General features: G+C 41.2%; 1 protein-coding gene across 1 annotated transcript in view; it reads left to right on the forward strand.

Annotated features, from left to right (window-relative positions):
* The first annotated feature begins 362 nt into the window (after nt 1-362).
* LOC130097675 (NLR family CARD domain-containing protein 3-like) overlaps nt 363-21,002 on the forward strand; it is a 29,818-nt gene continuing 9,178 nt past the window's right edge. Inside the window, exons 1-5 of the mRNA XM_056264618.1 lie at nt 363-440; nt 1,451-1,512; nt 4,676-6,418; nt 6,592-6,765; nt 11,209-11,382. Coding sequence (XP_056120593.1) covers nt 363-440; nt 1,451-1,512; nt 4,676-6,418; nt 6,592-6,765; nt 11,209-11,382 — 2,231 coding nt within the window. The remainder of the gene's footprint in view (nt 441-1,450; nt 1,513-4,675; nt 6,419-6,591; nt 6,766-11,208; nt 11,383-21,002) is intronic.

A 21,002-nucleotide genomic window follows, 5' to 3' on the forward strand; every position in this document is an offset into this window, starting at 1 on the left:
TGAAGGAGGTGAATGTGACATAACTCCCCCCTCCCGCTAGGCGCGACCCGCGCCGTACAAGGCAGAACACGGGAGGGGGGGTGGGCATCCTGGAGTCCGTGACGGGAAGGTGGACCGGGTGCAACTGGACGGACTCCAGGATGGTCCAGGCAGAGCAGGTGGCCGTGGTGGAGTAGGACGTGCAGGCGGCCAGGGTGGAGCAGGACCTAGGCGTGGCCAGGGCAGAGCAGGACGTGGGCGTGGCCAGGGCGGAGCAGGACATGGGCGTGGCCAGGGCGGAGCAGGACGTGGCCAGGGCGGAGCAGGGCATGGGCGTGGCCAGGGCAGAGCAGGACGTGGGCGTGGCCAGGGCAGAGCAGGACATGGGCGTGGCCACTGCGGAGCAGACGAACCCTCGGGCGTCCATGGCGGAGCTGTTGGACCCTCGGGCGTCCATGGCGGTGAAGACCCTTCGGGCGGCCATGGCGGTGAGGACCCTTCGGGCGGCCATGGCGCTGAGGACCCTTCGGGCGGCCATGGCGGTGACGGATAGCCCCCCCCCCCAAAAATTTTCTTGGGGAGAACTGACACCGGTTCAGGAACGGGAACAGCCTCTTGCTCGGCAGGTTTGACGTGAACAGTCTCTGTGCTGGACGGGACCAGCGGTGAAGGAAGCTCTGGGCTGGACGGGACCAGCGGCGAGGAAGCTCTGAACTGGATGGAACCAGCGATGAAGGAAGCTCTGAGCTGGACGGAACCAGCGGCGAAAAGGGCTTTGAGCTGACCAGGACCAGCTGTGAAGAGGGCTTTGAGCTGGGCAGGACCAGCTGTGAAGAGGGCTCTGGCGCAGGATCAGCGGGCTCTGGTGCAGGATCAGCGGGCTCTTGCGCAGGATCAGCGGGCTCTGGCGCAGGATCAGCGGGCTCTGGCGCAGGATCAGCGGGCTCTGGCGCAGGATCAGCGGGCTCTGGCGCAGGATCAGCGGGCTCTGGCGCAGGATCAGCGGGCTCTGCTTCGACAGGACCCACTGTGAACGGCGATTTACAGGAAATCAGTACCCACTCTACATAATCAGTGAAGCTCCACTGAGGGCCCTTCCCGGACAACTGCTCTCTGGTGGCGGTATTGAGGCCGGCATGCAGGAAGCAGCAGAGGCTGTCGTCCGGGAAAGTAGTAGAGTGAGCAAGGTTGAGGAAATCCTCCAGATGTTCCTCTAAGGATCGGTCCCTTTGTTTAAGGAGGAGCAGTTCGACCGCAGCAAAGTGGTCCATTTCTTTAGGGTCAGTCGTTCTGTCACTTTTTTAATGGTCTGGTCTTCTGTCACGGCTCACAGATGAATCAGACAGGCAGGTAAGTTACAATGTTTTAATTGCAGAAAGGATCGGACATGGAGACAAATGGTGAGTAAAAACACAGATAATCAGGGACGCTTAGCTGAATGGTAATGTCCTTCGTTCTCTTTCTCTTGCAGATGCAGACGGTGAGGATAGGGGAAGATGGCTTCGGGTTGCAGATGGAGCGAGTGCGTCTCAGGTAGATGGACAGGTAAGTGTCAGGGAGTCTGTGAGTCATGGAATGACGAGACCAGAAAAGTGACTGCAGTGAAGGTGAGTGTTTTATAGTCCATGTGGGTGATGGGACACAGGTGATGGTGATCATGATGAGGATGATGAGGCGCAGGTGCAGGTGATGATGACGACCGGGAATGCTGGGAAGTGTAGTGAAGACACAGATGAAGGAGGTGAATGTGACAGAATCCATGCAACTGATCGCCGCGGCAACGAGCGCGCAGCTTGAGTTCAAAAACACATTTTAGCGCTAGATTTCTTATTTAATAGCGAACTAAATGAATGATCTGCTAGTTAACTGAAGATGTTTTATTTATTTATATTAGGTACATGGTGGGTGGGACAGACTTCACTGGATCTAAAAAAAATCAATCTAAGCATAGATGTGACCAGTAGTGGTGGCTTTCTTAATCGGTTTAAAATAATAATGCAAGGGTTCTTCACACACACACACACACACACACACACACACACACACACACACACACACACACACACACAAAAACGGTTTCTCTACCTCTCTCTTCCTCTCTAAATGCCCACAAAATCTGACTAAGCATCCCAGAAAAAAGCAAAGTTATAGATACAGATATGGAAGTTGTTAGTTTTTTTTTTTTTTTTTGCTGTGCACTTTACTACCTGTTAAGTGTATTAGAAAAACTGATGGCTGACTGACTCAAAACATTATTTTAGCTATAGCCTTTTTTGTTGCTGTTTTTAGTTTAAAGTAGTCTAAAGCTAAATCTAAAGACTCAGATGTTCTGTCTTTTATTAATTTTATTTTATATTCTACAGGAAAGTTGTATGTCAAGCCCTAAGCTGCTCCCAATAACCAAGCTGCTATGTTAATACATGTTGCTTGCAAATAAATACACAGGTGTGAATTCATTATGCATTGTCTTCTCTTAAATGTAATACTTAATGTACATTGTTGTTAAATATAGTTTAATAAGTAACGCTACATGATAAAAAGAAGTCTTCAAATAGACCCTGTAATCGGTGATCGGTATCGGTATCGGGTGATACAGCTTCCAGTAATCGGCGATCGGTGATCGGCCCCAAAAATCCTGATCGGAGCACCCCTAGTCTGTAATGACAACATGTCGTTGACTAGTTTTGGATAGATTATAAATTTTTTACTCTAAAATAGACATCAAATAAGCTTTTGTTAGACAGTTTCTGCTCATATGTTAAATATATAGTATGTTTTGTCAAAAATAAACTAATCAACTGTTATAGTGTTTGTTCCAATGCAAGCTAGGCTATATCAAAATAATGAATCCTTAACTTTGAAATATGTATGATAAAATGTATTGGCCTACTTTAAAAAGTAGGCCAATTTTAATTTTTATTTATTTTTTCAATTATTTTTATACTTTAAAAAATAATACTTTATAAGAGATGTATGGAAAAAGACCATTTTCTTTTCAAGATGTTTCCAACTCTAACTTTGAACCAATTCTATAGAATGGCCCATATAACCTATTTGAACAGGATTTGTTTCCAGGTATGACTAAAAATGTGCTTTTGACTTTCATTTATATTTTGATTATATATATATATATATATATATATATATATGTATGTGTGTGTATATATGTATATATATTGTCCTTGCATTCTTTCTTGTGTGACACACCTGAATGAAAGGCTCATTATTATGCGGGTCTTTGTCTTCTCAGGGTGAGAATCCCCTCATTATACATGAGGGGGTTGAGCTGTTCCAAACAAAAAAATGTTTTTCACAATTTATAACAATCTATTTTTTTATGTGAATGATTAGGCAGGATGATTTTCAGATCATTTTGAAGCAAAAACTCTAGGCCACAACATCCATTAGTCAAAAGTCAAAATGTGTTTTGTGGCCTTATTTCAGAAACTTTAATTTTTAGTTTTACATTTACATTTAGTCATTTAGCAGACGCTTTTATCCAAAGCGACTTACAACTGAGGACTAAACCAAGCGAGTCATCGTGAAGAGGCAAAAACAACGCAAGAAGTGCTCAAAATACAAAGTTCAGACATAGCTCGGAGTAGCATAAGCCAGACAAGCGAGGATTTAAAGGAAAGGATTTTTTTTTTTTTTTTTTGTCATGTTAAGTGCTCCCGGAAGAGATGAGTTTTCAGTTGTCTTTTGAATGCTGTCAGGGGTTCTGCATTCCGGATGAGGGTGGGGAGATCATTCCACCAGCATGGAACCGTGAATGAGAATGTTCTGGAGAGTGATTTTGTGCCCCGCTGTGATGGCACCTGGTAGGGATGTAGACTTGTAGTAGTGAGTGGAAGTAGGAGGGAGCTGAACCTGTGGTCAATCTGTATTGATTTTATCAATAACCATGCATAAACAATATTCTCTCAAAAATACAAACATGTACATACATGTTGCTCACATATTATGGTAGCCCTGTTTGTGCTAAATAGAGTGTAATTTCACCTGTGCCATTAATATGTTTATAAGCAACTGAAAAAAACACAAATGTCAGGGCATGTCAAAACATCTCAAGGACCCCAAAAACACCTTAGACCCCAGAGGGTTAAACAAGTTTTTTTCTGAATATCAGCATGGCTTGTTAGGTCATTAAAATTATCAGTTTTTCAAAGTATCGTGATCCTCCTCTGAACGTTCTCTAAAGTATATAAATTCTTAAATTCCAAGTTAGATCGCTTAGTATGTTTTCAGTTGATGCATGACTTTTTTTTTTTTTTGATGTTTCCATTATTAAACATTGTTTTGATAGTGTCATTTTTTTAAATTTGCAATACATTTTTGACAGTTAATTGACACTTTAATGTGATGTGATAGATTGCTGTATCCATATAAATAATCTACTTTATCCTCCTATTAAATGGCAACGTGAGCCAAGCATCTCTTCCTCTTCTCTACCAGTTTTGAAAACATGATAATGAACATAAATTAACTACAACTTGAAGGATACAATACAACTTACTGAAATGTTTCATATCTTATATAATTGATAAATCAGCGGAAATTTGTCAATAACAGCCGTGCTCATCTTCATACCAATGACACTGTTGATGTTGCATAATTATTTGATTAACTAGTGTTAATTTATTTTACTGCTTCTTTTATCTCTTTAATTCATGTTGTAATCTGTTATTTTCCAAAGCACATGTAAATCAAATCTGCTGAAGAAGTTTCAGTGTCTGTATGAAGGAACAGCAAAGCAGGGAAACCCAACACTCCTGAATGAGATCTACACAGAGCTCTACATCACAGAGAGTGGAAGTGGAGAGATCAATAATGAGCATGAGGTGAGACAGATTGAGACACAATCCAGGAGAGCAGAAACAGAGGACACACCGATCAAATGCAGTGAAATCTTTAGACATTTACCTGGACAAGACAATCCCATCAGAACTGTGCTGACAAAGGGAGTTGCTGGCATTGGAAAAACAGTCTCTGTGCAGAAGTTCATCCTGGACTGGGCTGAAGGGAAAGAGAATCAGGACGTCCAGCTCATATTTCCACTTCCTTTCAGAGAGCTCAACTTGATGAAGGACAAAACACTCAGTCTTTCAGATCTTCTTCATGTCTTTTTCCCTGAAACAAGAGAAATGGAAATGTCCAGTGATGAATATAAAGTGTTGTTCATCTTTGATGGTCTGGATGAGTGTCGTCTGTCTCTTAACTTTAAGAGTAAAGTGAAACTGTGTAATATATCTGAATCAGCCTCAGTGGACGAACTGCTGATGAACCTCATTGAGGGGAATCTGCTTCCCTCGTCTCTCATCTGGATCACCTCCAGACCAGCAGCAGCGGATCTCGTCCCCTCTGAGTGTGTCCATCGAGTGACAGAGGTACGAGGCTTCAGTGACACACAGAAGCAGGAATACTTCAGGAAGAGAATCAGTGATCAGAGTCTGGCCCACAGGATCATCTCACACCTGGAGTCATCAAGAAGCCTCTTTATTATGTGCCACATCCCAGTGTTCTGCTGGATCTCAGCCACTGTTCTAGAGAAGATGTGGAGTGAAGCAGAGAGAGGAGAGATTCCCAAGACTCTCACTCAGATGTACACACACTTCCTGCTCATTCAGACCAACATCAAACATGAGAAGGACTATAAGAAGAAAGTGAAAGATGAAGACATGATTCTCAAACTGGGGAAACTGGCTTTCCAGCAGCTTGTGAAAGGCAACCTGATCTTCTATGAGGAAGACCTGAGAGAGTGTGGCATTGATGTGACAGAAGCATCAGTGTACTCAGGATTGTGCACTCAGATCTTCAGAGAGGAGTTTGGCTTGTATCAGGGGAAAGTCTTCTGCTTTGTTCATCTGAGCATCCAGGAACATCTAGCAGCTCTATATGTGCACCGCTCCTTCACAAAAAATTGCATAAATATCATGAAAGACCTTTCCTGGGTGTCATTTAACCCATTATCTGGCCTGCATCACAGAGCTGTGGATGAAGCTTTCAAGAGTAAGAATGGACATCTGGACCTTTTCCTGCGTTTCCTTCTGGGTCTCTCATTGGAGTCCAATCAGACTCTCTTACTAGAACTACTGACAAAGACTGGAAGGTGCTCCTACAACAAAGAGGAAACAGTTCAGTACATCAAACAGAAGATCGGGGAGAATCGCTCTCCAGAGAGATCCATCAATCTGTTCCACTGTCTGAATGAACTGGGTGAGGATTCTCTGATGCAGGAGATCCAAGATTATCTGAATTCTGGAGAAATAGGAGGAACCAAACTCTCCTCTTCACAGTGGTCAGCTCTGGTTTATGTGTTGCTGACATCAGAGCAGAAGATGGATGATTTTGATCTAATTCAGTTTATTGGAGCACAAAATACAGCTGATGAAGTTCTTCAGAAACTGCTACCTGTGGTTAAAGAATCCAGATCAGTTCAGTAAGTCACAGTGACAACAATCATTACACTGATAAAACATGATCACAATTATGAGTTTAGCATGTGCTTTAGTACCCAAGCAATACTGTAAAAGGAGACATTCTTATATATCTTATCATTTATATCAGTGTTTCCTGAACTGAAAGACTGAAGAGTGTCATTGTTCACTGCAGGTTGTTGGATTGTGGTGTTACAGATGAAGGTTGTGCTGCTCTGACTTCAGCTCTGAGATCAAACCCCTCACACCTGAGAGAACTGAGTCTGTCTGAGAATAAAGTAGGAGATTTCGGAGTCAAGCAGATTTCTGATCTACTGCAGGATCCTCACTGTAAACTGAAGATACTCTGGTAAGATTTTTTTAAAGTCTCAACGTTGTCTGTTTCTCTCCTGTGCTGAATAATGAATGATATACAAAAATAATATATACAAAAATGTTTACCATTAATTAACTGAAAAGGATGTTTAATCTTCATTAGTTTTTTTCCAAAGCTTCCGAGGTAATTTTACTTTTGATAGTTATAAACATGATTGCATGATGTGGAGAGGTGACAAATGCTTTTGTCACCTAGTGACCAACGTTGAATAATCAATGACCAAGGTCCCAGCCGCAGAAACCCAACAGACAGTCAAAGTTGAATACAAAAATACACTTTATTAAGGGCCAACAAACACTAAATAGGAAATACTGATATGTCGGGGAAATAAAAATAGTTAACTAAATTCAAGTCTCTGAAATCCTTAAGCCAGAGGTTAAAGGGATAGTTCACCCAAAAATGAAAATTAAGTCATTAATTACTCACCCTCATGTTGTTCCAACCCCGTAAGACCTTCGTTCATCTTCGGGAACACAAATGAAGATATTTTTGATTAAATTTGAGAGCTGGATCACTGTTACATAGGCTTCCTAAGGGAGTGAAACTTGACGGCCCAGAAAGTCATTGAAGAAAATGTTTAAATATTCCATGTGACTACAGTGGCTCAACTATAAGTTTATCAAGCGACGAGAATACTTTTTGTGCGGAAAAAAAACAAAAATAACGACTTTATTCGACTATTCCTTTTCTTCCTTGTGGGCCTGAGACGAGAGTTCAAGATATTTCCACGACGCATGCGCGAGAACTGAACAAGAAGTAGTAGAAGAAGAACGTCCTCTTCTCAGTTCTCGCGCATGCGTCCTGGAAATCTCTTGAACTCTCGTCTCAGGCCCACAAACCCCAAAAAGTGAAATTTGGATATTATATTCATTCATTACACACAGACTGATATATTTCAAGTGTTCATTGCTTTTAATTTTGATGATTATAACTGACAACTAATGAAAACCCCAAAATCAGTATCTCAGAAATTAGAATATTGTGAAAAGGTTCAATATTGAAGACACCTGGTGCCAGTGTTGCCAACTATTTTCAAAGGAAAGTAGCTAAGGCCTTTCCTTAAAAGTCGCTAAATGTCGCTAGATGACGTCATACGTCAATTAGCATATTAATGACGTCATCGCGTCGTACTTGCGTTCTGTCAGCCTAGTGCGTTTTCTCTCTAAATTAATGCTCTATTCACTATAACCTAATATAGCCGAATGTCAAATAAAGCTGTTCTCATTTCCTATTTTTTTGTTGTCAGACAATTGAACGAGTAGCTATAATATAGTGAATGATTACATTTTTTATAGGCCTATGTGGAACATTATCTGAATTGAGAGAGTTAGGGAACCGGATGAACTAAGCTCTGTGATAGTGAGTGTTACAAGTAATAAGCACAAGTAAATAAATAAAATTAAAATGGTCAAACTAAATTCTTTAAATATAAAACAAAAGAAAAGCATATAAGTGATAAGTCCATGGAAAAACACTGCTCATTCGCGTCTGTCAGCGGCCGTGCGCTCCTCTCAGCCATTCACTGAACAGGGGAGACGCAGGCCCCATCCACACTACTGCGTTTTAGTTTAGAAACGGATAATTAAAACGAATACGATCTCCGTCCACACCAGCGGTTTAGCTGCGTATTAGAATTGATCTCCGTCCACATTAAAACGACTGAAAATGCGGATCACGTGACCATTCACCAACACTGGGCATGCGCGTGCCGGTGTAAACACAACTTCATTGATAAAATTATCCCACCATGCTCTGGGTTAACCCCAAACCGACGCTCCATGTACGGTCAACGCCGCCGCTGCACACGGGAATTGTCACAGATCGCTCGAATAATACCTTGACTCCGGCGCATGTAGGCAGTTATAGAGTTGTAAAAATTTACTTGTACAACAGCTGCTAGCAAAGATATACGCCATGACTGATGACACCCAATCATAGAGCCGAGCGTGAGCCTCTACTACGTCAACGTTTCTTAAGTCCTCCGTTTTGACCCGTCTACACTAAAACGCCCTCCGGAGATTCAAAACGAAAAACGGATCGGCAGCGTTTCTAAACTTTTTAGAAGAAAAACTTTTTCGTTTTTGCCGTTTTAGTGTGGACGGGAGGTGCAAACGTAGCAAAAGGTCTCCGTTTTTAAACGAAAACGCAGTAGTGTGGACGGGGCCACAGAGAGAGAGTGACGACAGGGAGAAAGCAAGACCTCGCGCTCGCAGGACAGTACTGGCAACATTTGGAGGTTACTGAGGTTTGTCCAAAAAGTCGTTAAAATTGTCGCTAGTCGCTTTTTTGAAAAAATGTCGCTAAAGGGGTCTGAAAAGTCGCTAAAAATAGCGACAAAGGCGCTAAGTTGGCAACACTGCCTGGTGCCACACTCTAATCAGCTAATTAACTCAAAACACCTGCAAAGGCCTTTAAATGGTCTCTCAGTCTAGTTCTGTAGGCTACACAATCATGAGGAAGACTGCTGACTTGATAGCTGTCCAAAAGACGACCATTGACATCTTCCACAAGGAGGGCAAGACACAAAAGGTCATTGCTAAAGAGGGTGGCTGTTCACAGAGCTCTGTGTCCAAGCACATTAATAGAGAGGCGAAGGGAAGGTAAAGATGTGGTAGAAAAAAAGTGTACAAGCAATAGGGATAACAGCACCCTGGAGAGGATTGTGAAACAAAACCCATTCAAAAATGTCGGGGAGATTCACAAAGAGTGGACTGCAGCTGGAGTCAGTGCATCAAGAACCACCACGCACAGACGTATGCAAGACATGGGTTTCAGCTGTCGCATTCCTTGTGTCAAGCCACTCTTGAACAAGACACAGCGTCAGAAGCGTCTCGCCTGGGCTAAAGACAAAAAAGACTGGACTGCTGCTGAGTGGTCCAAAGTTATGTTCTCTGATGAAAGTAAATTTTGCATTTCCTTTGGAAATCAAGGTCCCAGAGTCTGGAGGAAGAGAGGAGTGGCACAGAATCCACGTTGCTTGAAGTCCAGTGTAAAGTTTCCACAGTCAGTGATGGTTTGGGGTGCCATGTCATCTGCTGGTGTTGGTCCACTGTGTTTTCTGAGGTCCAAGGTCAACACAGCCATCTAACAGGAAGTTTTAGAGCACTTCATGCTTCCTGCTGCTGACCAACTTTATGGAGATGCAGATTTCATTTTCCAACAGGACTTGGCACCTGCACACAGTGCCAAAGCTACCAGTACCTGGTTTAAGGACCATGGTATCCCTGTTCTTAACTGGCCAGCAAACTCACCTGACCTAAACCCTATAGAAAATCTATGGGGTATTGTGAAGAGGAAGATGCGATACGCCAGACCCAACAGTGCAGAAGAGCTGAAGGCACTATCAGAGCAACCTGGGCTCTCATAACACCTGAGCAGTGCCACAGACTGATCGACTCCATGCCATGCCGCATTGCGGCAGTAATTCAGGCAAAAGGAAGTATTGAGTGCTGTACATGCTCATACTTTTCATGTTCATACTTTTCAGTTGGCCAACATTTCTAAAAATCCTTTTTTTTTGTATTGGTCTTAAGTAATATTCTTATTTTCGGAGATACTGAATTTGGGATTTTCATTAGTTCATTAGTTTTAATCATCACAATTAAATTAAATAAACATTTGAAATATATCAGTCTGTGTGTAATGAATGAATATACTATCCAAGTTTCACTTTTTGAATGGAATTACTGAAATAAATCAACTTTTTGATGATATTCTAATTATATAACCAGCACCTGTAGTTACGGCCCTTCAGGCAACAATAGCGAGCATTGAGAACATCCAGCTGCAGTACACCGGCATTCAGACAACGAGGCCTGGGAACCTGGATTCGTTTACAGAGCAGTAGAGCTCTCTTTCTCTTCTTCTTCTGTTTAAATGGCGGTTGGCAAACCGATTTAAAGGTGCATTGTCCGCCACCTACTGGATTGGAGTATGGAGCACTACTTGGTTGAATATACTTGGTGTAAAACCAAAAAAGAAATTCCCTCTCTTTCTCCCCCAAAGAACCAGCTTTTATATCCTTCAACCAGTGCATGGCCAGTCATTAGACTATTAGTGCTATTTGGGATCATCAGCAGCAAGGCAGAGGAAATAATCTATTCTCGTCTACTCAATCAATGACTGGAAGTATCGTCCCAATATGGGCGGAGAGGTGGAACATAATAACGAGTGCTAATAAACCAATTAAGTCACACTGGCAGGGGAGGAAGTACAGTCCAAACATGGGCATAGTAATAAAACAGACAGGGGGTTGCCAAGTTTGTCCATGAGCAGATGTCTAAAAAGAGTCAAGTAGCTAGGGCAGAATAAGTAGCAACAACAAAACCCACTACAAATTTGATGCACACGCACAGTGAATAACCACTACAATTCAGAGTGCAAATATGTTCACACACACATCATTGTTCTCTACAGGTTGAGGGATTGTGGTGTTACAGATGAAGGTTGTGCTGCTCTGACTTCAGCTCTGAGATCAAACCCCTCACACCTGAGAGATCTGGATCTGTCATTAAATAAACTAGGAAACAGAGGAGTGAATCTGCTCTCTGATCTATTGAAGTATCCTCACTGTAAATTGGAAATACTCAGGTAAGATTGTATAAATGTGTCAAAGTCCTCTATTTTTTTCATATGGTAAATAATGAACAAAATAAACTAAACCAGACTAAAATTGTCCTGATATATCATTTTGTTGTTTAATATTCATTAGATTTTTGTTTTTGACAGTTTTTACTTACTAATACTTATATGTGATAGATAAACCGAGGCTAGCTGTGCATTCAGGGCGAAACAAGACTCCTCAGCTTCAGTCCTGATCACCCAGTCAGGTTTATTATGTTATGAGAACAGTTTGAATGTGTATTATCCTGCTTATTATACACCTACTTGCCACATAAGTAAATAACTGGACACAAAATATTGATTTGAGTTTAAATATCTTATCATGAAACTTAAGGCTTCCGCAAAGTAAAAATGTTCCTAGTAAGCGGATCTGAACCAAGATGAACAAACAAGCTCAAACAAGATGATCATTTGAGGGATATTATTCAGTCATAACACTTATTACACGTTTTTTCACTAAATAAATAATTTTGTTGACATATTATTTGAGTTAAAACTCTTTCAAAATCTCACATGTGTATTATAATCCATTACAAGCAGGAGTGTCCAATCCTGTTCCTGGTGGTCGACGTCCTGCAGAGCAACCAGCTCCAACACATTCAACTGGACGTTTCTAATCAGTCTGAAGAGCTTGATTAGTTTGTTCAGGTGTGTTTAATTAGGGTTGGAGCTAAACTCTGCGGGACAGTGACCCTCCAGGAACAGGGTTGGACACCCCTTCTTTACAGTGTACAAAACAAACCTTATGGCAACAATATTACAGTACTGTTAATATGGTAATCCTCCGAATTACTTTTTAATATAACTCATAACTGAGATGCAAAATGGCACCTTATGTGATTGTAATAAACAAGACCGAGTCCACGGTGTGATTCAAGAGACACGAAAGAAACGGTGACTTCAGATACTCGGGTAAACATGTATCATGCCAATCACATAATCAGTCAATTCAGAGATAATCAATACAAAACATCAAATTTTTAAACACAAATCTAAGAGTAAATGATGTATACCTGACATCAGTAAGATTTGTAGTGCTGAGTGTATGGAACAGTATTCTGAGTGAACCAAGGGAAAGGAAGGATGGGTAAAGGGAAGTGTGGGAGAAGGAACAAATGTGAAGGAAGGACAAGATTGTAGCGATTGTACGCACGTATAAATATAATTAATTATTATTCATAACAGATTATGATCAATAATTAATAATTGAATTATTTTCAGAATTTACTGTAGCAAAATCAATAATATGATCAGTTTATCAGTTCATCCAATGAACGGAAAGCATAAACAATTATTAATTCTAGGAAATATAATATCTTCTTGGCCAAGAAAGACTAATTCCCAGCTCACAGCTAAACTAAGAAATAAATCAAGGGTCAAAGCATAGGTAACTTAGATCGAAGTTCAAGACAATAAATCGGTAAGCACATAACACAAGTAATGCTTCTCTTTTCAAATACAAACAATACTTTATTGATTATAAGCCTATGACTAACACACAAAACAAATATCTAACACAAACACACGCACACGCATTCATACAAGTTGAAGAAAGACAGAGAGTGAGGAAGAATGAGTTTTAGGAGTTAGATGGTGAGATCCCAAGTTTCTATATGCACTTAAAAGACATGACCTGAACGAACCATCAACAATTAATTTCACCCTTGTATCGTTTCTTAGGCGGGTAATTCAATTTGATATAAATTGCACCAGGTCAGTTACGTCTGGAGGCGTTACTTGCTTGTCCTTTGCGTTGCTTTGGGGATTCTCCTTTTTGTCGTAAAGGGGGTTTCCCGGTCCGTTGGTTGGCTGATATTCTCGTGTGCCTGGATAGATCTTTGGACAGCCAGTCACGTGGTGTGTTGGCGCGGATGAATGAAAGTCTTTGAAGTTGAAAGCTGGTTTTGCAGTTGAAACGTTAAAACGAAACTTTGCAGCAACACTTAACTTAGAACCGAGACTTTTAACGGAAAAGAAACAAACTAAGAAAAGAAAGGAAAGTGTGACGAGATGGCTTCAATTAAATCTGTTTTAACCCATATCTTGATTTGGGTCATTTGTCTCTACGTCTACATGGTTACTATAACCATCGTCGGCTCCACCCGGCGTCGGGCATCACAAGAGCTTAGAGAGCGAGTCCAGAGAGCTTTTCCCGAGAGCGTTCAGAGAGCATCACAAGAGAGAGGATCACAAGAGCGTTCAGAGAGAGAGAGTTTCTGTGTTCGGGTCTAAGGTTTTAAAGTCCAATGTTTTGTCCCGCCTCCTGGAGGAATTTGGAATTCGGACAATAAGATACTATATGGTTATTTGAGAGGGGGGGTCTTTTCTATCCCCCCCCTTCTCTCATCGCGAATCATGTGTTCTCTGTGGTCTCATTGTTCTGCAGGCCTTAGCAGAGAGAACAAGAGGCGACAGTTTAGACATTATTACTATTATAAGAACATAAACATTTTTACACAGATTTCAATCAAGCCACCTTCTGAATTAATAATATATGAGCATAATGATAGGAAACACGACACTTTCATTCCAGCATCTCATAGCATAACAATTACATGACTTAGATGTGATCTAAGCAGAATAGTCCCATACAGGGGTTGTAAAACACAATATATAATTATGTTATGTTATATCATTTTGATTATGGGTCAGTCAGGAATTGTTCTGGGATGAGTTTTATGGATTTTGATATGTAAGAAAGTCCTTATGTGTGTGTGTGTGTGTGGGTATCCTTATGGTCCGCATCTGTCACATCCGTGGTGTGTACCACGTGAGAGTTTAGTTCGCATATCATGAGACCTTGGTCCTTAAAGAAAGGCTTCTTGTTTCACCATTTCTGAACAGATCTGTTCTTGCCAAATTATAAAACATTGACAACGTTCTCCCTTTAGTTAAGCAACAAAAGGTCTTCTTGGCTCATAGCCTCAGGGATAATTTGGAATATGCAGCCCCTTGTGTTTGGTTATGTCTGAAAGCTTCAATTGTGTTTGGTCCATTCTCAATGTTGCTACATATCCCCCCTTCGGTCGATGATGGGTTGAGGAGAAGACATCATTGAACGCTGGAGAAACGGGTAGAGGAAGCAAACACACACAGCAAACAACAAGACAACACCTCCATGACTGGTCACTTTACTGGTGCAGGGCAATAGATTACCTAGGCCTAAACAGGTTCACTCTCTCAATTTAGTCAATCACGTTGAATAAAGTTTAATTCAATTTTAGGACCGTTATTTTAGTTTGTTTTGGTACGGTGATTGATCAACTTTGTGACTAAACTTGATTTGTTTGTTTTATTCTCTTCTAAATTGTTCTAGGTTTAGACCAATTTACCTTTCAATTTGTGATACGAATGATGCAGGGAGTTCTCTGGCTCACATTCGTTTTAAGGTGACTTACAAATATAGGAGTAGTGTGTCAATCCTATTATTGTGACCTTGACCCTTATGGGGTGGACAGGCATTTTACCTAATAAAAGAAGGAAAGGAAGGAAGAAGTAAAACAAAACAAAGCAGTTGAGTGTTCCTGATATGACTTATAACTACGGTTGCGCAGCTAAGGTGTCAGGTATCATGATGTAATGAGAGGTGTTCTCAGGTGTACTTGTTGGATGGTTAGTTACCATGTTTCCTATGGTAAGTGTAGCTAAGTTGTTAAGCTAGTTTCTGAAGTTAGTTTCTACCTGTGGGGAAAAACATATTTGTTGAATGTTTTGCACGGTAGAGGTGGTTAACTTCTGTATGTAAGTGGGTATGTTAGGGGTGTCGTGTAGTGCATGTATGTATGTATGTATGGTCAGATCTGTCTCAGTCTGTTTTGCTCCCCCCCTTTTGCTTGATGGCTTAGCTTTGATGAGCTTGTTGCATCTTTGCCTTGGAAAAGGGATCTTCTGTGATCTGCTGGGGGTCAATCCAGTAAGGCAGGAAGTTCTCTGGCAGACATTGGGAGGTAGTTTGGCACGGATGTGTGAAGATGTAGTGCGAAACTTTTCTCCGTGGTTGCATTCCTCCGATGATGCCTTCTGGTTGTGACAGACTTTCTGACCTTCTGTGCATACTGTTGTTGCTGTAGCACACACGTGGTTCTTGAGTTTGGAGCTCGTTTGGTGGTTTCTTTATAAGTGATGGGAAGCCTTGATGGTGTTTTCTGGTACCTCTGGGTGTTTGTCAGTGGTTGACTGTGAGAGGCCACTTTGTTCTGTGTTGTTGTAGAGCAAGTGGTCGTCAAGTTCGTTATGAAGGTGTATCAGATGAAACGGTGGTCTTCCGTTCCATCGCCATCCTGTTCGTCATCCATGTTTACCTCATTTCCGATGAAAACTTTCAGTTGCCTCATTAGTTGCTCCGTGTCTTCTGAGGGTAAACTGTCTGGTTCTTGGGCATACTCAGTGCTGTGTTTAACTGAGTGGTGCCAAGGTGGGTTTCGTTGTTGAGTACCCACATGGAGTGCTTTTGGATGCCTTGGTTGATGGCTTTTGGATGTCCAGTTAGGTTTCCAGTGGTTTCCTTCTTGTGGGTTACTTGAGAAGCGTGGCTGGTCCCATGGCATTTCCATGCGGTTAGTGTAGTAGGTGTCAGCGACATGGGAGTCACGTTCTCTGTGCCCCTTACGAAGGACTGTGGTATTGTCATGCCACTGGGTGTCTTCCAGTGCAAGGCTTGTGTCTTGGCTGATGGAGTTTGACACTGTGGATGTTTTCAAACCTTTCTTTGAGTTCATCTTTTGTTTGATGTAGGCCTTGTGTGTCAGGTCACGTAGCTGTTGAATTGTCATTGTGCCTGGGCAGGCCATGATACCAAGATGATGACTCAATCCGGGGTGCAGGTTTCTCAGGAAGAGGGTTTTGAAGTTCACATCCTCTTCAAGTTCAGGTTTGCTATGTGCACCTAAGTAGGCTTGTCGAAAGCGGTGGTAGTAGGCTTGGGGAGTCTCTTGTCGACCTTGTTTGGTTTCCATAGCGATTAACACACCATGTTCCGACTCTGGGCCTGTGAATTCTTTAATCAGTGTCTCACATAGCAGCTGGTAGTTTGACTTGACATGAACAGGTTGTCTGTCTAGGAAGCTTCGTACCTCTGGACTGGATGTAGATCTGAGGAGGTAGAATCTGTCTCTGTCAGTCATATGTGGTCTCACCTCTAGGTGGAAGTTGATATCTCTGATGTAGGTCTGGATGTCGGGACCCTCTGTGGAGTTCGGGTTGAACTGAGTGATATTCTTCACCAGCTGGTTGAGATCTTTAAAGGTCATCCCCTGTGCAGCTTTGGAGTCTGCCTGGGTGAGCTCTCTTCGTTTGTTAGCAGGGAAGAGTTCTGGGGTGAAGGCCTGTGACATTTTTGGTTGTGGCCATTCACTTCTTTCATTGTATGGCAGTTCTTGGATGAAGGACTCTGTTCTGCTCAGCAGGGGTGATGCTGAGGGAGGTCTCTCCCTTCTTGGCTCTGGTTTCTGTTGGAAAATGTGCTGTAGTTCATCTCTGACCGCGTAGAGCTCGTCGTTGGCGTCATCTCGCTGTTGGGTCAGATGGTCCATTTCAGCGCTGCACCTTTCCAGGTGGTCTTTCAGAGCATTAATTTCAGAGTTCTTATCTTTAATGTCAGCTTTGGCTTTCTCTAGCTGATGTTCAGCAGACTGGAGTTGGTTTACCAGGTGCTTTTGGACAGTCTTTAATTCTAGTTTGTCACGTTCAGTGACTGCAAGGGCTTCTTGGAGCTTGTCAACTTGTTTCTTTGTTTCTTGCTCCGCTTCGTCAGGCACTTTGAGTTTGTCTTGAGCTTTCGCTTTGAGCTGGTCTGTGCAGTGTTGAGTGTGCATCAGCTCTCTCAGGAACTCAGTGGTCTGACACTTGAAGTTGTCCTGGACTTTCACTTCCAGCTTGTCTATGCGGCTCTGGGCACGTGTCAGCTCCTCTTGGAGGTGGGTGATGTGCTTGTCGTTTAGTTTCAGCTGGGCTGTGAAGGCATTGCTTAAGGAACAGGTTATTTTGGTTAGTTCCATGTGGTTGTGGTTCTGGCTTGAATCATGTGTCAGGAATCTTCTCAGAATTATGATTATTATTAAAAATAATAACAGTTCAATTGTCTTTGGTGTGAGGCAGTCTGTAATGCCTCTGAGCCAGGCGTCCACGTCGTCCCTTTGGGCACTGGGGTTCGTCGTCCACGACATGTTGGCACGCTGGGTGAAGAGACTGACACAGATCTGTGTGGGGTATAAGCCTATATGTGGTTGAACAGCTAAGTGTCGTTTCAGTGATGATACACTAATAGTGAAATGTTGTAATGTCTACGTGTTGGTCTCAGTGTAGACAGGTAGGCTAGTGATGGGGAAACTTCGTCACTCAACTGAGTGAGGGAAAGAGAGAGAAAAGGGTTAAAACAAATCTCAATTTGTAAAGGGTTTTTTTTTTCAATGGGAGAAATATTTTTTTATAAATATTTTCTATCAATGAAAAGCTGGTTTCAGCTCGTGATGTGAGGACTACGTCACTCAACTGAGTAAGGGAAAAAGAGAGAAAGAGGTTAAAAACCAATTAAAAAAAAAGAAAAACAAGAAAGAAAATTCTCAACTAGGAGAGATATTATTTTTCTCGTAAATGCTTCCTATTAAAGAGAATCTGTTTCCAGAAAGTTAAACAATATTATTGTTTACGTTTACAACGAAAAATAATACAATAATAATGCTGATACCTCTTTTCTGAGTTTGACAGGATTGACACCACACACCGTCAGTTGGGCCGCTTACAACAGGGATGCTTTGAAGGCGACGGTTGCTCAACACTTGTCTCTGTTAATTGATCTTGGATGAGATGTCAAATTGTAAATTGCGTACACAGATGCAGGGAGAGTACGGAGAACAGAGAGGGTTTGATTAAAAATCAAATACCTAATGATTTCTTTGGAAAGATTGTCTTTCTCTTTCTTTTGAATCAATTGATGGTTCTCTCAGGTGTATTCCCTACAAGTGCGAAGAATGGGATGGAATAAAGCAGGACAGCACAGGAAAGATGTGAGAAGGGAAGGAGGGAAGGAGATTGGATCCACAAATGGCTGGAGCCTTTGTCGAACTACGAGTATGGAATTGACAGTTGCCAAACAACTTAACATTCACAAATAAACTTTTGAAAGAGAGGGTTATCTCTGATTTATTTGAAACTCGTAGTGAGATACCAATGTCTCCTTTTGAGGCTCAGGTGTGTCACTTCCAAGCAAAAGGAAGAGGTAATGAAGATGAAAGAAAGTAATAATGATAGTGGACAAAATAAGAAAGGAAAATTAAATAAAGGGGGTAAATGAATAAGTAAAATAGATTGGTTAAGTTTATAACCACAACTGAAATAAATGAGAAAAGGAGGATACAACGCAATAACAATAAGAAGCAAGTATGAGTCTAACAATATTTTGTAATAGGGAAAATGTTGGTGGAATAAGTTCTTAACTTTCAAAGTTTAAGCGCCTGTGATTAGATCTAAAAGAGAAATTTAGAAATTATGAAATTAGATTTATTAAAAATAAATCGAGAAATCATTAGAAATTACCTGTTAAGAGAAATAGGATTTAAATTTTAATTTAATAATTCCCTTAAAAAAAATCAAATTCGAATTTGACAATTAATAATCATAAACCAGTATTTTCTTTTGCAAGTAAAATGCAGGTAAAGGAATTAATAATTGCAAACGACTTCCTTTTCACGGAAAATATGGGTTAAGTAAGATATGGGAAAGGTAAATAAGACAGAAGAAAAGACCAACAGGTGTAAAGTCAAGGTGTTTAAATGGTTAAATCACTTTAACGTTGTTCAAACAGACACTATTTAACCATTGAGGTTAATACTACTGATAACCGTAAATAATGCTAAAGGCGTTAGCATATAGGCCTCACTGTAAACAACTGCTTTGGTTAGCTTGGCAAAGGGCTAGCTAGCTTAGCCACCAAAAGGGTTTGTTTACACTGTGGCTCTAATCATGCGAGAGGTCAGAGTTCCCCCGGAAGCGTTGGTTAAGACTTCCGTGTCACGATCGTAACTATGGCGACCAAACAAACTCTAGTGGGCAACCATGTGAATTGCAACAGTTTGTTACATGAAATGATCGGCGCATTTCAACAATGTTTATAGAATATGCATGTACAGTAACAGTCGATCATATTACGGGAAATGTCGGCGCATTTCAAACTGTACAAAAATACACCACTCGTAGCTTTAGCTGGTTTTACGATGTGGGGCTTCACACAATTTATTAGGAGTGATATTAACTTTAAGCAAGCGACAGCTTTGCGTTATAATAGATGGAACGATGTAGACCTCGGCGGATCGTCTCTGTGCAAGTTTATCTGAGCACACGAACAACAGGGTTCTTCACTGTTGGTTAGTTTCAACGTCAAGCTTTACTTGAACACAATAAAAATAACTCTTATTCAACTACACTCGGACACACGCAGTGTTTACCCGAGAATTCATTGAACAGGCACAAACATACAAGCAAACATAGACAAACAGCTGTTTATTACTAGGATTGCAATGGAACACGCATTGACAATCCGAAAAATATAACTGCTTCTATGTTTATCACGGGTCGCAGTGGAACACGCACTGTAAATTGGATAAAAATATATATAACGTTAGATGAGGAACACGCTCATCGCTCTGTGAGGATAATATTCGTTCTTATATAGTTATTTTAATTACTGCAGTATAATTTTGTTAAGCTCTCTGGCTGATACACACACATGTATAGCTTTGACAGACGCTGGAACACGCAGACGTCAGTAAGCTATAGCCTAATCAAGGTATTTCAGAAATTGAGGAACACGCTCAATTCTCACCTTATTGTTGTGTGATATTTTATATCTTGGGTTATTTTACTGCAGTTGAAAAAATAACATATATGGAGGCAGACAGATTAACAGCTCTTTCTGGGGTGCGTCTCTCAAGCAGCAGATTCATTCAAACAGGGCGCGCGCTGCGCGCTCTCCATCCGTCACACACAGACTTTCGCAGGTTCGGATCTCTCATCCGCACAATATGAAAAGATAAATTACTTGGTATATGCTTACAATTTAGGTTAAACTTCCCGCATTTTTCTCCACCATAAATAATGTAGCGATTGTACGCACGTATAAATATAATTAATTATTATTCATAACAGATTATGATCAATAATTAATAATTGAATTATTTTCAGAATTTACTGTAGCAAAATCAATAATATGATCAGTTTATCAGTTCATCCAATGAACGGAAAGCATAAACAATTATTAATTCTAGGAAATATAATATCTTCTTGGCCAAGAAAGACTAATTCCCAGCTCACAGCTAAACTAAGAAATAAATCAAGGGTCAAAGCATAGGTAACTTAGATCGAAGTTCAAGACAATAAATCGGTAAGCACATAACACAAGTAATGCTTCTCTTTTCAAATACAAACAATACTTTATTGATTATAAGCCTATGACTAACACACAAAACAAATATCTAACACAAACACACGCACACGCATTCATACAAGTTGAAGAAAGACAGAGAGTGAGGAAGAATGAGTTTTAGGAGTTAGATGGTGAGATCCCAAGTTTCTATATGCACTTAAAAGACATG

Source organism: Rhinichthys klamathensis, unplaced genomic scaffold (assembly GCF_029890125.1).
Source record: "Rhinichthys klamathensis goyatoka isolate OS25496 unplaced genomic scaffold, OSU_Roscu_1.1 h1tg000223l_1, whole genome shotgun sequence".
NCBI lineage: Eukaryota > Metazoa > Chordata > Actinopteri > Cypriniformes > Leuciscidae > Rhinichthys > Rhinichthys klamathensis.